Source organism: Brachyhypopomus gauderio, chromosome 10 (assembly GCF_052324685.1).
Source record: "Brachyhypopomus gauderio isolate BG-103 chromosome 10, BGAUD_0.2, whole genome shotgun sequence".
NCBI classification, from domain to species: Eukaryota; Metazoa; Chordata; class Actinopteri; order Gymnotiformes; family Hypopomidae; genus Brachyhypopomus; species Brachyhypopomus gauderio.
The window spans coordinates 16,235,101-16,249,025 of NC_135220.1; the positions used below are offsets into that span (position 1 = coordinate 16,235,101).

The 13,925-nt window shown below is 45.5% G+C and overlaps 2 protein-coding genes across 4 annotated transcripts in view; one reads left to right on the top strand and one right to left on the bottom strand.

Annotated features, from left to right (window-relative positions):
• Positions 1-60: 60 nt before the first annotated feature.
• LOC143525718 (putative transcription factor ovo-like protein 3) lies at positions 61-6,883 on the top strand. Its single transcript, XM_077019973.1, has 6 exons — positions 61-652; positions 2,791-2,866; positions 3,337-4,605; positions 5,237-5,481; positions 5,578-5,758; positions 5,954-6,883. The coding sequence occupies exons 3-6, from the start codon at positions 4,506-4,508 to the stop codon at positions 6,262-6,264; spliced, it is 837 nt and encodes a 278-aa protein (XP_076876088.1). The 5' UTR covers positions 61-652; positions 2,791-2,866; positions 3,337-4,505; the 3' UTR covers positions 6,265-6,883.
• The window catches only part of dmpk (DM1 protein kinase), an 11,962-nt gene continuing 4,816 nt past the window's right edge, over positions 6,780-13,925 (bottom strand). The window contains exons 4-15 of one of the 3 annotated variants that reach the window (XM_077019967.1): positions 12,712-12,807; positions 12,405-12,553; positions 12,232-12,325; positions 11,750-11,947; positions 11,267-11,515; positions 11,060-11,139; positions 10,860-10,950; positions 10,112-10,251; positions 9,674-9,771; positions 7,905-7,957; positions 7,593-7,667; positions 6,780-7,497 (exon numbers count right to left, since the gene is read on the bottom strand). In XM_077019967.1, the coding sequence (XP_076876082.1) occupies positions 7,345-7,497; positions 7,593-7,667; positions 7,905-7,957; positions 9,674-9,771; positions 10,112-10,251; positions 10,860-10,950; positions 11,060-11,139; positions 11,267-11,515; positions 11,750-11,947; positions 12,232-12,325; positions 12,405-12,553; positions 12,712-12,807 (1,476 nt within the window). In that variant the 3' untranslated portion in view covers positions 6,780-7,344. The remainder of the gene's footprint in view (positions 7,498-7,592; positions 7,668-7,904; positions 7,958-9,673; positions 9,772-10,111; positions 10,252-10,859; positions 10,951-11,059; positions 11,140-11,266; positions 11,516-11,749; positions 11,948-12,231; positions 12,326-12,404; positions 12,554-12,711; positions 12,808-13,925) is intronic. The other 2 variants (XM_077019968.1, XM_077019969.1) reach the window with 2 other exon arrangements.

The window sequence follows — 13,925 nt, forward strand, 5'->3', positions numbered from 1 at the left end:
GATACCGCCTTCTTTTGGACCAAAGCTTTTAGTAGCTTTTTAGCACTTAGCTCAAAGAGCGAATTTGTAGAATGGTTAAAAAGAAAACAACATATCAGCAAAATATTTGATTTACTTTGATTTCGATTATTTATTTTCTGTAATATTAGGCTATCATGTATTATCAAAGTCTAATAATAAAGCAGAAACTTAATCGGGAATGATTGTTGAAGGTAGCCGCTTTTACATTAGGGCATGTAGGGTACCATTCAAGGTTTTAAAGCTGTTCACTTTCCGTAAACAAACGTTTGCCTATTGTGGAACGTGTATTAATCGTGCAGCTGATATAGTGTTGGCTGTCTTACCTTGACGAGAGAAACAGGTGAGTCTAACCTCAACTCAATATTTCCCTCTTGTGGACATTTGAAGTATTACCCTACAATGAAAATCCTGGTTTGTGATACAGCACTTACAAAATTGCCATTAAGCATTGTGTAGATGTGAATTACATGTGTATAAACGAACGTGTGTGATCTTGTTGTTAAAATAATTGATGTAATTCAAGTCCCTTTGTTTTAGTGTAATGCAATAAAAATGAATATTTTTGGTGAGAATCTGTTTTCTTATTACCAGATGGACAGAGAATAGCATCTCTGCGATAAGGCATCAAAAGGCATGGTTTGCTTAACCACAATATTTTATTTAATTTGATATGATTTTTAGATGTGCAATCTATTTAGCAAAAAGTGAGACTATTCAATCTGTCACAAATTTTTATGAATTTGTTGCACACATATCCAAAGGTTTTTTTTTATATTGATATGTTGATTAGTATATAAAGGAGTCATTCTGACTCTAGATATTGCATTTCCATTTTCATTTGACTATAAAAACTGCATTCCCGTCTGAGCAAACGTGTCCAGTCATCAACTTGATACATGATTCAGTAAGGCAGGTGTGTACACAAGCACGCAACTGTCATGTTTGTGCACAATTACAGTAAAGAGATGTGCGCAGAGTGACATTCTTTAACAAATGGGTTTTCACCATCACCCAAAATGAACATTGAAAGCCAACACACACAGCCATGTCACCTTCCGTTGCAAAGCACTCTGGCATGGCGGTTAGGGCCTGAAAATAACAGTCCAAGTCAGTGCCGTGTTGCAGAGAGTCAGCGCTTTGTTTGGAAAGGGCTTCATTATCTTTCAGTTTGCCACTGTGCATGGAACAAAAAAGATGGCCATCCCTTTTAGCCCCTCTGGGTGTGGTTCACGTTTGAAAAATGTGATCATTTAAAAGTCAAAAACGGCCCCCTCCCTCCTGTTTGAGCCGGTCACAGTTTAAATATGCAAAGCTTTAGAATTCAGTAGTGAGCTGATTGTTTATGCTTTGACAGTGTCTGCTTTACAGAGCATGCCTATTACCCATAAATAAACATATGTCTTCTACGTTGGAAGTCAAAGTTAAAACTTTGATTTACATTTGTCTAATCTAAATAGTCCCAGCAGTAAGTCAGCTAATTAGAGTAATGGTTTATTTTCACAAATTTCTGTCTGTCTTCCTCTTTCTATGTCTGAAGGCATCTGCAGTAGAACATGATTTGCATACAGTTAGAGAGCATCTCAGGATACTAGTGAGTGTACTGTACTGTACACCATGGTCAAGGACACAAGCCAACCCAAGTCACAGAGAGAATGCTGATTCCTTTAGCGAAGCAAAAACCTACAGCGAATTGAACCGAAACACCAGATGCAGTTTGTCTTTGGACAGCAAGTAGTTTGTGGATTTAACAGTATTTGAATGGGTTAAATATCATACAAATAGCTATATAAAAAATTTGTATGGCTATTGGTGTTATTAAAAATTCCTAAATTGTGGGTAGTGTAAAAAAACACAAACATAGTCTGTGTTCAAAATAGCCTACTACATACTATGTACTACATGCTGCACTCAGTATATACTGGATTCTGCATACTGATCCTTGTTTTAGTATGCGATACAGTATCCAGTATGTAAAAAAGCAAACCATACTACATGGTCACATGAAAGTATAATCCTTCACCTATTTATTTTCCAATATTTCGGCACATTTATCAGTTTTGGCAAGAAACAAGGAGAGAAGGTGGAAAAGATCTGTTGTAGCTTTCATGTTATAGCTTTCATTTTGGAACAGAAGCTTAATGTTACAAAACACCTATTTAGATAGCAATGAATAGCCTACCACAGATTTAGCTCCAGTATCCACAGGGCTAAATACCAGTAGTCTTCAAAATATCTGATATTAATGTTTACAGTATTTTGCAATCAACTTGTTCTTGTCCAATCTAAAAATAAATGGGGTCAATTTTTGCCATGGACCCTGTGAACTGTTCACAAACGCTGTTTTACACTTTGTTCAAGTGTTTGTGGTGACCAGCTAGGGTTTCTATAGAATCTGGAATTTCTGGAAGATCCTGGCCATGACTAATTTGCAGTTCACTCTGTGTTTACCATACTTTATTAAACGTATGTGTGTTGTATAGCTAAACATATCAGATAAAGTTCTCAAGAGAAAGCTTACAAGCCCTTTAAAATGATCTACATTTCAGCATTAATTGCTTTTAACATTTCCTGTCAGAACTACACAGGCTGAAACGTTTCCATGTCCTGAAACAGAAAAGCAGCCAATGTTATCATACCCTCTTCAACATGCTTCCCAGGACAGAAAAGGTTAAGGGTGCTTGGTTTGCCCCCAAATTAATGCCTTGCACTTACATTTTATTTATTGAATTTAACTTAATTAAACAATTCCCCTGTTTGTGACCATTTTAGAGCATGCTCACCAGACTTGTTGGGAGATATCTGAGGAACTGTAGCAGTCATGGCTGGGGTTCATCATCCTGCTGGGGTAAGATGTCATTCCAAGGTTCCATGTTATGCCAAGGTGTTTTTGTCACGCCAGGGTTCTATGTCGTGCCAGGGTTCTATGTCGTGCCAGGGTTGTATGTCATGCTAGGGTTCTATGTCATGCCAGTGTGTTTTTATCATGCCAGGGTTCTCTGTCATGCCAGGGTTATTTGTCATGCCTTTGCATTAATATCTGAAGGTTTTGTTTTTATTTTTATCTGTCAAGCCAAGTCATTTACACACCTGTCCTGTCCAGGACATGTGACATGTGACTACGGCAGATGTCTTAGCGGAGGCTAATTTTAGGTCATTATTCTTCTTCATCAATCACTTTGACTGATTAAATGATTTGTACAACAAAGATTAGGAAATGTATTTATTTCTTAAATAAGTGTTTATTATCATGACTTTGTATGAAATTCTGTAATATTGTCCAAAAGAATCATACACCTTTTCTCTTTTCTTCAACAGTACGTACAAAGACAAGATAATGTTTTAATAAGGTCAAAGCTTTGTTTGAACACATCCACTTTAAAAATACCTCCACTGAATAGTACAGTCATACAGCTTATTCATGTCATTCTATTAAGTAGTCAAAATAAGTGTGCCAACCAATAGTTATTAACGACTTTCAGGCATGTTATCTAAGAGAGAATGAGAGATTGAGAGAATGAGACAGAAATAGTTTGCATACTGACTGCACAGCACTGATGCAGGCAGATTTATTTGCCAGTCAGAGTCCAGTGTAATGAGTCTCACGCTCACATCTACTATCACAGCCCTGAATAGCATATGGCTACTTGGTGCTTATTTACTAGCATTAAATAAGAAACAGAACACCTGAATTCTGAACACCTGTTCTGACCCAGCAGCCATGCTGCACTCGCGTGATGCTGTAGACAATATTCACTCCTTCTGCTATAAAAGCAAAGGCCACCTGGATAGAGGGGGGACGGTTTTGTCCCCAAAACTGGGTAGTTAACAGACAGCAAACAGTACGAGGGGGATTTGAATGGCCTTTGTCTGAGCCCAGGAGATTCAAACCCAACAAACAATCCTGGAGAGTGGGAGAGAAAAGCCAAATTTTACTAGCAGTCCAGGTTGTGCGTGCTTCTGTTAGCCACACCGGGCCCTCCTCGACAGAAGGGCTGGGGGACCATTTGCATGGACGGGCCAGTTGAATGAAGGGACCAGATTCTCACTGGCTGACATGCAAAACCAGTGCGGCAGCAGTTAACACACACACACACACACACACACACACACACACACACACACACACACACACACACACACACACACACGCGTGCACAGGTGTGTATGCTCCTCTGTGGCCTGTCTCCAGAGGTATGGAAATGAGCACTGAGATTTGCGCTTTCTAACCACTGAACAGGGTGTAGGGGTCAGAGCCGGCTAGGACACAAACACGTTCACGCAGGAGGGTCAATAGCCATGGGCTGATTGGTTGTGGCCAGATAGAGGCGGGGTTTAAGGTTGATGGATGAGTTGGGATAGATGGTAATGTGTCAGAAGGACTGGTACTGAGGCAAAGTTCTGAGTAAATGCAGGGAGTAAGGTGCTATAGGTGGCTTGGCTCAAACGTGTAGTTTTGGAGGAGTGTGAGCTCTGAAGTTCTGAAGATGCCACGGTCATTCCTGGTGAGAAGGAAGCACACAGCAGTCAGTTTGTGGAGATGGAGAGACACCCAGAACATACCCTGGATCAGCCTTACCACACCAGGTACAAGATAACATCTCAAACTGCATATTCATGCTTGAGCTACTCGACAGGTTAAGGCAAACTGTCAGCTGCATTTACTTCATGTATGATGTCAGGGTTTTGAAAAGACCTGAATTCAGTTTTGGGCTCATTTTTTCCAAAGCACCTTGGTGTAGAGATTATCTTAATGGTGCATGTATAACCTTTAGATACACTATTTAGGATACACAACTTACCTCAAAATACAGCGTCCACTGAATTATTGTTCTGTGAATACCATTAATCGATTAATATTTTAATCTCGGATTTTTCACTTTGAAAGGTTAATGCATTTATGTCTTTGGCCTGTTTCACATTACCTGATTTCCAGCAGTCTGAGTAGTTGCCTGCAGTATTTTAGAACTTGATTACTTGACTTGACTGCTATCAACACCTAGCAACAGAATCAGCACTTATGTACATTAAAAAATAGAATAAATTATGAGGCTGAAAAGCAGTTTAAGGGTTTTATATGTGAGGAAGCAAAGTGGTATAAGTGTGAACAGTATTGATTCAGTTTTGAAGCTGCTTATAAATGCCCAGTTGAATCAAAATGTGTTCAGGTTAAATATGTCAGTGGAGCATGTGTCCTGTCTCTCTCACACTCCTCCAGCACCAGAAGCGGCAGCAGTAGTAAAGGAACCTGTCAGCACTGTTCTGGAGTCAGTGCAGACAACAAGCAGTTTACATTCAAGGGCAACACACACACCCAGCAGCCCTGACCAGGAGTCAGCATACATATCCTGCAATACTGACTCAGGAACACCGAGTCCCCAAGAGTTCTGCGCTCAGCAGGGCCCTCACACTCCCTTTCAGTCTCTTCCCTCTCCAGTCCCGTCCTCAGCCTCCAGACTCAAGGTAGCTAGCTACACAGACAAACGACGCTCCACTTACCTGAACTGAACATGACTGCTCATGTGATCTCTCTCCACCTCTCTCCATACCTGCCCACAGGCCCCTCCCCCTAGCCCCGGGGACTTCCTGTGTCCCATGTGTCACAAGGTTTTCCCCCTGCAACGCATGCTGACACGCCACCTGAAATGTCACAGCCTCATCAAGAGGCACCCGTGCAGGTTCTGCGGCAAGGGTTTCAACGACACGTTCGACCTGAAGAGGCACATGCGCACGCACACAGGTGATTGCACCCCTACACCAGTGTGACTCCACCCAGGGCCTTCCGGATCTCAGCTCCCACCACGCCTGGACCAAGCCGTTAAGACCACCGAACACTTAGTGCAGGTGTCCTGGGAGCTGGGGTTGGGGCGCACCCGAGCTCGGTGCCGGGCCGGACGACTGCTGACCCTCTCTCGCGCACGCCTCCTCCGTCCAGGTATCCGCCCGTACAGGTGTGACTTATGCGAGAAGGCGTTCACCCAGCGCTGCTCGCTGGAGTCCCACCTGCGCAAGATCCACGGCGTGCGGCAGCAGTACGCCTACCGCCAGCGCCGCTCCAAGATCTTCGTGTGCGAGGACTGCGGCTACACCTCCAGTCGGCCCGACGACTACTTCCTGCACGTGCGCCAGCGTCACCCGGACAGCCCCGCCCTCCGCCGCTACTACCGCAAGCACCTGCACGAATCGCCGGGGCAACCGCGCATCTCGCCCTTCATGCTCTACCCCCCCGCCGCCTTTTACATGTGACGCCGGCCGCGTTTCCGTGCCGGACCTCCGTCGCCCGAGCAACGCGGGACACGAGGGAACAGGTGCACTGGGGAACACCGGGGTGACTGGCTGTATCTGTGAAGGCTCCTCCCCTTGTGAGGTTTTGGGCCAATCATTGTTTTATCGTTTTACATCATGCAGGTAATGTTCATTCTTTCAGAAAGAAATGAATGTGTTACACACATTTCATATGTGCAGTGATACACCACATTCATCTCAGCAGTACATTATCATTTAAGTTGTAACCTGTGCTGTTATTGTGATGTTGAACTGTTAAACTTAATATATGGAGATTTGTTAACAATATGCTTGTATTTTAAAAAGCTCAGGTCAATTTGTAAGATTATTATTTCAAATGTTTAATAGCCTCTTTTTCTGTCAACCTCAAATTTCTTTTAATTACACTACATAGTCTGCCGGTAAAATCCAGTTAAATTCAGTTAAACCGAATTACATTACATATTTTTAATATGAAAAAAAAAGATACATCCACATATTTGCAACTCAACCATAAAACGTTTATTAAAGTACAATCCAAAAATACCTTTGCCATGACATAAGTTACCTACTTAAGCATTTTAGGTCAAATATAAATCTGTAGCCCTATAATAAATATCATATTCATCAACAACTGTGGTTTCATGTGCCATACATTTGAACACTTTCCTCATAAAAAATATAATAACAGCTCTACAAAGAATAAAACTGCAATATATTATCCTTTCAATACACGGTGTAGTGCACTCAGAATCCGGTGGTCATTCTGAGTGTCCTCAGCTCTGGCTGTCTGTACGTAAAGCTAACATGAGCTTGTGTGAGTGGTGGTGTCTGGTAAAGCTTATTCCACGTTCATACTCTGAGTTACTCATTTACATTACACAGTGCATATAAAAAGGAACATCAAAAAGACTGTATACATATACATATACGAGAGTCCGTATACATATTTCTCATTAACAAGTGCAATCACAAGTGTTAGCCTCACATAAAACCCAAACCAACAGGCAAAGTCATATACAGTGAAAACGAACAAAGCTTATTGGTCACTCAGACGTGTAACTACTGGGAGCACCTGAGGCACACGCAGCCAATCGAACGGCTTCTTCTCCCCCGGCGAGGCTCGCGAGAGCGATGACAGTCCCACATCTGCAGCTCGCCGACCTCTGCACACACCAGCAGGTACGACTCACGCTTCGCCTGTGGCCAGCGCACCTGAGAGACGGCGGGGAGAGACGGTGCGCACTCATTGGTGGGCGAACGTGAGCCTCACATATCCACTCCCCCCTTCGACAGCTGCTTGCACTCACCCTGTGGAAGAGCAGCAGGTGGCGCAGCAGAGGCGTTACTAGCGGGTAATGGCAGGCAGGGGGCGCCGGTGAGCTCTGCAAAGGCACCTTTTCAGTCAAAAATAGCAGTGGGCTGTTCTGCAGCAGTGCAAGCCACAGTGAGCACAGAAAAGCACTGGGTGCAGTGCTAGAAGTCGATTTGATCAGTTTGTCATCGCGAAACTCATTTGGAATCATTTGGGATTCTCCTGGATTTAAGCTACATGGAGGGCAGCCATGGTACTTATCCCACGGACATAGAGATAGAGAGAGTGTGTCAAGAGATGTGCTTACATCCATCACACAGCAGGCAGGCAGAAAGACAGGAGACGGGCACACACACAGCTCTGTGGTGGAATGAAGAAGAACCGTTAGAAAAAGAACCATTTGCACAGTCCTCTAAAAGAGGGAACGCACACGTATCTACACACCCTCACACACATATGTACACACCCTCACACACGTATGTACACACCCTCACATACGTATGTACACACCCTCACACACATATGTACACACCCTCACACACGTATGTACACACCCTCACACACATATGTACACACCCTCACACACGTATCTACACACCCTCACACACGTATGTACACACCCTCACACACATATGTACACACCCTCACACACGTATCTACACACCCTCACACACATATGTACACACCCTCACACACGTATGTACACACCCTCACAGACGTATGTACACACCCTCACAGACGTATGTACACACCCTTACACATGTATGTACACACCCTCACACACGTATGTACACACCCTCACACACGTATGTACACACCCTCACACACGTATGTACACACCCTCACACACGTATCTACACACCCTTACATATGTATGTACACACCCTCACATACGTATGTACACACCCTCACACACGTATGTACACACCCTCACACACGTATCTACACACCCTCACACACGTATGTACACACCCTCACACACGTATCTACACACCCTCACACACGTATCTACACACCCTCACATACGTATGTACACACACCCTCACATACGTATGTACACACCCTCACACGTATCTACACACCCTCACACACGTATCTACACACCCTCACACACGTATGTACACACCCTCACATACGTATGTACACACCCTCACATACGTATGTACACACCCTCACACACGTATCTACACACCCTCACACATGTATGTACACACCCTCACACACGTATGTACACACCCTCACACACGTATCTACACACCCTTACACATGTATGTACACACCCTCACACACGTATCTACATACCCTCACACACGTATCTACACACACTCACACACGGTTCTACACACCCTCACACACATACACAGACACACGCCTCCATCTCCTGTGACCAGCCACCCCACTTCACAGTGGAACGCGCGGCCAGCCAAGCAGACCACAGGGGGAAAGGTTGAGCCTTCCAGGGGCAGCATGCACAACTGGACCAGGGGTGGGGGAGGCGGGTGTCTGTGACAGAACAGCCTGTGGGGCTGTGACGGAACAGAACAGCCTGTGGGGCTGTGACGGAACAGAACAGCCTGTGGGGCTGTGACGGAACAGAACAGCCTGTGGGGCTGTAACGGAACAGAACAGCCTGTGGGGCTGCAGATCTTAAGTGGTGGCTCGCTGGTGTGAAAGCAGGAAGGCGGTTGGTGGATGGGGTGCAGTGTGTCAGTGGGCTGGCATGCGTGATGCAGGCTGGCGCTACTGTTGCTGACTTTGACTGGCACATGCCGGGGGAGAACTCTCGCCATACTATTCCTGGACGACACATTTATAACTGTTCCCTGGGAATAGGCTCTAAACACGCATATTCATGGCACCGACACACTGCTCCATTGTGTGTGCGGTGGTTGGCGCTGGTCTGACAGAGGTCAGAAAGTCTCTGACTAAAGGTGAGCTGTGATCTTTCCCTGAAACAGTTCTGGATATTTCTTCGTGGGCCTCTTACAGATATGTTCAAAGACCAACAGTAGAACAAAACAACCTCCTCTCCCCTGAGGTGGTGTGACGTGCTTCCTATATGTGATTGCCTCTTGCCTTTCTCCTGTTGGAGCTTCAGCGCGTGGATCTCCGCCTGTAGGGCCTCCACCTCCTCCTCCAGCTCTCGGTTCCGCTGCTCGGCCGCTTGTAGCCGCCTGGGGTGGAGGAGACCGTTAGAGGACTTCCCAGTGTGAAGCAGGAGGTTGTGGAGGGTGTAGACGGTGTAAAGGGTGTGGAGTGGTGGGGGGTGTAGAAGATATAGCGGGTGTGGAGGGTGGAGAGGGTGGAGAGGGCAGTGTAGCCGTAGATGGAGTTACAGTAACAGAGCATTTATGCAGGAATGGTGATGGGGCAGTAACCAGGTGATAGGGCAGTGACGTGTTAAGGCAGTGGGGCCAGACAGTGAACTGGGGCAGATAAGTCCATCAAAAAGACAGTGGGGAAGATACGCTGGGGAAGAAGAATGAGCAATGGGGCAAATAACAGCTGTGTAACCTTTGTAGTTCCTGGGTTTGTGTGATGCTCTGGTCTGCCTCCGAGGGGAGTGAGGGCGTTGCAGTACCATGCTCTAGTGCCAGGGGGCGCTCTCTCTGAGTGGACACTTCAGCCAGCACAGGCTCCCTGAGCTGCCATACCTGTATAATCATATATCATTACTGATATTATATATCAGCGTCACATTACTCTAAGGCTAGGATGGAGAGAGTAGATATTCAGGAAGAACACTGTAACAGTGCTAGTGTCTTCATACTAGCGTCTAACAGTCTAGTTTCTACAGTCTAGCGTCAGTCAGGCTAGTGTCTACAGGCTAATGTCTACAGGCTAGTGTCTATCGGGTTAGTGCCTACAGGCTAGTGCCTATCAGGCTAATGTCTTCATGCTAGTGTCTAACAGTCTAGTGTCTACAAGCTAGTTTCTATCGGGTTAGTGCCTATCAGGCTAATGTCTTCATGCTAGTGTCTAACAGTCTAGTGCCTACAGGCTAGTTTCTATCGGGTTAGTGCCTATCAGGCTAATGTCTTCATGCTAGTGTCTAACAGTCTAGTGTCTACAGGCTAGTTTCTATCGGGTTAGTGCCTATCAGGCTAATGTCTTCATGCTAGTGTCTAACAGTCTAGTGTCTACAGGCTAGTTTCTATCGGGTTAGTGCCTATCAGGCTAATGTCTTCTAGAGTAAGTGAGCCCTGACTCCTCACTCACCTTCACATCATTAAGGTTGTGTAGGTGTTAGAGTGTGATTTACCAGTTTCTCTTCCCAGAACGGATGCTCTGTGGGTGGCTGCTGGTCAATCTCCATCATGATGTCTTGACTGCGATCAATAGCACCTGTTTCTCTACAAGAGGAGGACAATACTGCTCACACGAAGACTCACGGAGTTTAATCAGATGTGTGGAAAAACAACAAGGTGATGATGATGAGGATGATGATGCCAAAGAACTGACCTGGTGGCGGTGTAAGAGTATCCCACAAAGGCCAGATGAACCCCAATGGGAGCCCTGTCCATTACATCACTTAGGGTCTCCTGCAGGGCACAGTCATGCAGCACGCACACACACAGCCACAGTTCAGGAGGCATGTGCCACTCTCCACTTTTTTGTTTGTTAGTGACATTATGACAAATCCAGTGAATGTGCTGGATGTTCACGGACCATTTCACTGAGGCTGTCATCCAACACGTCAAAATTGGAGGTGTCCGTAGCGTTGGAGACCTCGGGCAGGTAGGGGGCAGGTAGCCGGTGCAGGGCGCCCCAGTCAAGTCCCCTGAAGAAGGGCAGAGCCCTGAAATCGGCCGAGCCACTAGAACCCAGCCTCTCACTCCTGTCACACAGCAGACCTAAGATCAGGGCCCGTGCCTCCTCCGAGATCTCCACGTCCCCTGGCGGGAATTCGAAATAATCCTGCCCACACACACACACACACACACACACACACACACACAGCTTTTTACGAATTATACTCAATTTCCATTTTTATTTTACCACTAAGAAACCAATTAATTGGTGCCAATATATCACATTGTACATTAACATACATAAAGTAACGCTATGCTATACAGTTTTCTTTCTGTCTGTCTGTCTGTCTCTCTCTCTCTTTCTGTTTCTCTCTCTGTCTGTATGTCTCTGTTCACTCACCTGGAAGTGGATTATCTTGGCGTATGTTTCAGAGAGTGACTCTGCGTAGAAGGGTGTGGTCCCCAGTAGCATCTCGTACGCACACACTCCCAAAGCCCACCAGTCACACTCAGAGCCGTATCCTCCAGCCCCCTCTACAGCACGCAGGATCTCTGGAGCCAGATAGTCTGGAGTGCCCACAGCTAGCGAGGAGTGAACCTTCACACACACACACACACACACACACACACACACACACACACACACACACACACTTGCAGTAACACACTATGCAGTTGCATTTAGTCTCACAGACACCTTCCTTCAATCACAGGTAATCACAAACACCTCAATTACACACGTCTCCACTCTGATCAACCGAGGCCATACTTATGACCGATGGTGCCTTGGGTTTCGGGGATCTGAGTGTTTTTGGTAGGAAGAGCACATGCAATGGGCTGATGGGTAATTAGAGACTGTGTGTGCGGGGGTCGTGACCTCACCAAGCCGTCATCCTGCAGACGCAAGCAGGAGCCGAAGTCCCCCAGCCGCACGTGTCCGTCCGCCGTCAGCAGGATGTTATCAGGCTTCACGTCTCTATAGGGAAGAGAGCAAAATCTCACACACGCTCCTATACAAACACACACACACACACACGGCAGAGCTCTGCACACACCTGTGCACATATCCCAGCCTGTGGATAGAGTCGATGGCCATCACCATCTCAGCTAAGTAAAACTGCGCCATGTCCTCAGGAATACGGTCGCCAAACTTACTAAGCAACGTCAGCAAGTCTCCACCGACATAGTAGTCCATCACTAGGTACTGGGCCAGAGAGACACAAGGGTTATTGATGCATTGTGCCTGTGTGTGCAGATTTACATTGATGTACCATGCCTGTGTATTCAGATATTTCATTTTAGTGGTTGCTGGTTGCCACTGTTCCAGTGAAGATGCAATGGAGGATTTCTGCTCAAACCTACAATGTAATTGTCATCCTGGAAGGCGTAGTGTAGCTCTGTAATCCAGCGCCGATCGCCTTTAAGCAAAACCTCCCTCTCCTCCTGATAGCACGCAGTCTGAATTACACAGACAGCGAGCGGATCAGAGGGAATGAGGAGAAAAGTATGAATGTTTAATAATACGAGGCTGTAATGGTGGGAATGAAGATGAGGAGGGTGTTTTAGTAATGCGAGTCTGTTAATGGTGGGGATGAAGATGAGAGGGTGTTTTAGTAATGTGAGTCTGTTAATGGTGGGGATGAAGATGAGGAGTGTGTTTTAGTAATGCGAGTCTGTTATTGGTGGGGATGAAGATGAGGAGTGTGTTTTAATAATGTGAGTCTGTTAATGGTGGGGATGAAGATGAGGAGTGTGTTTTAGTAATGTGAGTCTGTTAATGGTGGGGATGAAGATGAGGAGGGTGTTTTAGTAATGTGAGTCTGTAATGGTGGGGATGAAGATGAGGAGGGTGTTTTAATAATGCGAGTCTGTTAATGGTGGGGATGAAGATGAGGAGGGTGTTTTAATAATGTGAGTCTGTTAATGGTGGGGATGAAGACGAGGAGGGTGTTTTAATAATGTGAGTCTGTTAATGGTGGGGATGAAGATGAGGAGGGTGTTTTAGTAATGCGAGTCTGTAATGGTGGGGATGAAGATGAGGAGGGTGTTTTAGTAATGTGAGTCTGTTAATGGTGGGGATGAAGATGAGGAGGGTGTTTTAATAATGCGAGTCTGTTAATGGTGGGGATGAAGATGAGGAGGGTGTTTTAGTAATGTGAGTCTGTTAATGGTGGGGATGAAGATGAGGAGGGTGTTTTAATAATGCGAGTCTGTTAATGGTGGGGATGAAGATGAGGAGGGTGTTTTAATAATGTGAGTCTGTAATGGTGGGGATGAAGATGAGGAGGGTGTTTTAGTAATGTGAGTCTGTAATGGTGGGGATGAAGATGAGGAGGGTGTTTTAGTAATGCGAGTCTGTAATGGTGGGGATGAAGATGAGGAGGGTGTTTTAGTAATGCGAGTCTGTTAATGGTGGGGATGAAGATGAGGAGTGTGTTTTAGTAATGTGAGTCTGTTAATGGTGGGGATGAAGATGAGGAGGGTGTTTTAGTAATGCGAGTCTGTTAATGATGGGAATGAAGATGAGGAGGGTGTTTTAGTAATGTGAGTCTGTTAATGGTGGGGATGAAGATGAG

What these genes read in the sequence shown, in the direction of transcription:
- LOC143525718 (XM_077019973.1), top strand. Translation starts at nt 4,506, where the DNA reads ATGCCACGGTCATTCCTGGTGAGAAGGAAGCACACAGCAGTCAGTTTG. An exon ending in GATCAGCCTTACCACACCAG is followed by an intron (nt 4,606 to 5,236) that starts GTACAAGATAAC and finishes ACACTCCTCCAG; the next exon opens with CACCAGAAGCGGCAGCAGTA. An exon ending in GCACATGCGCACGCACACAG is followed by an intron (nt 5,759 to 5,953) that starts GTGATTGCACCC and finishes TCCTCCGTCCAG; the next exon opens with GTATCCGCCCGTACAGGTGT.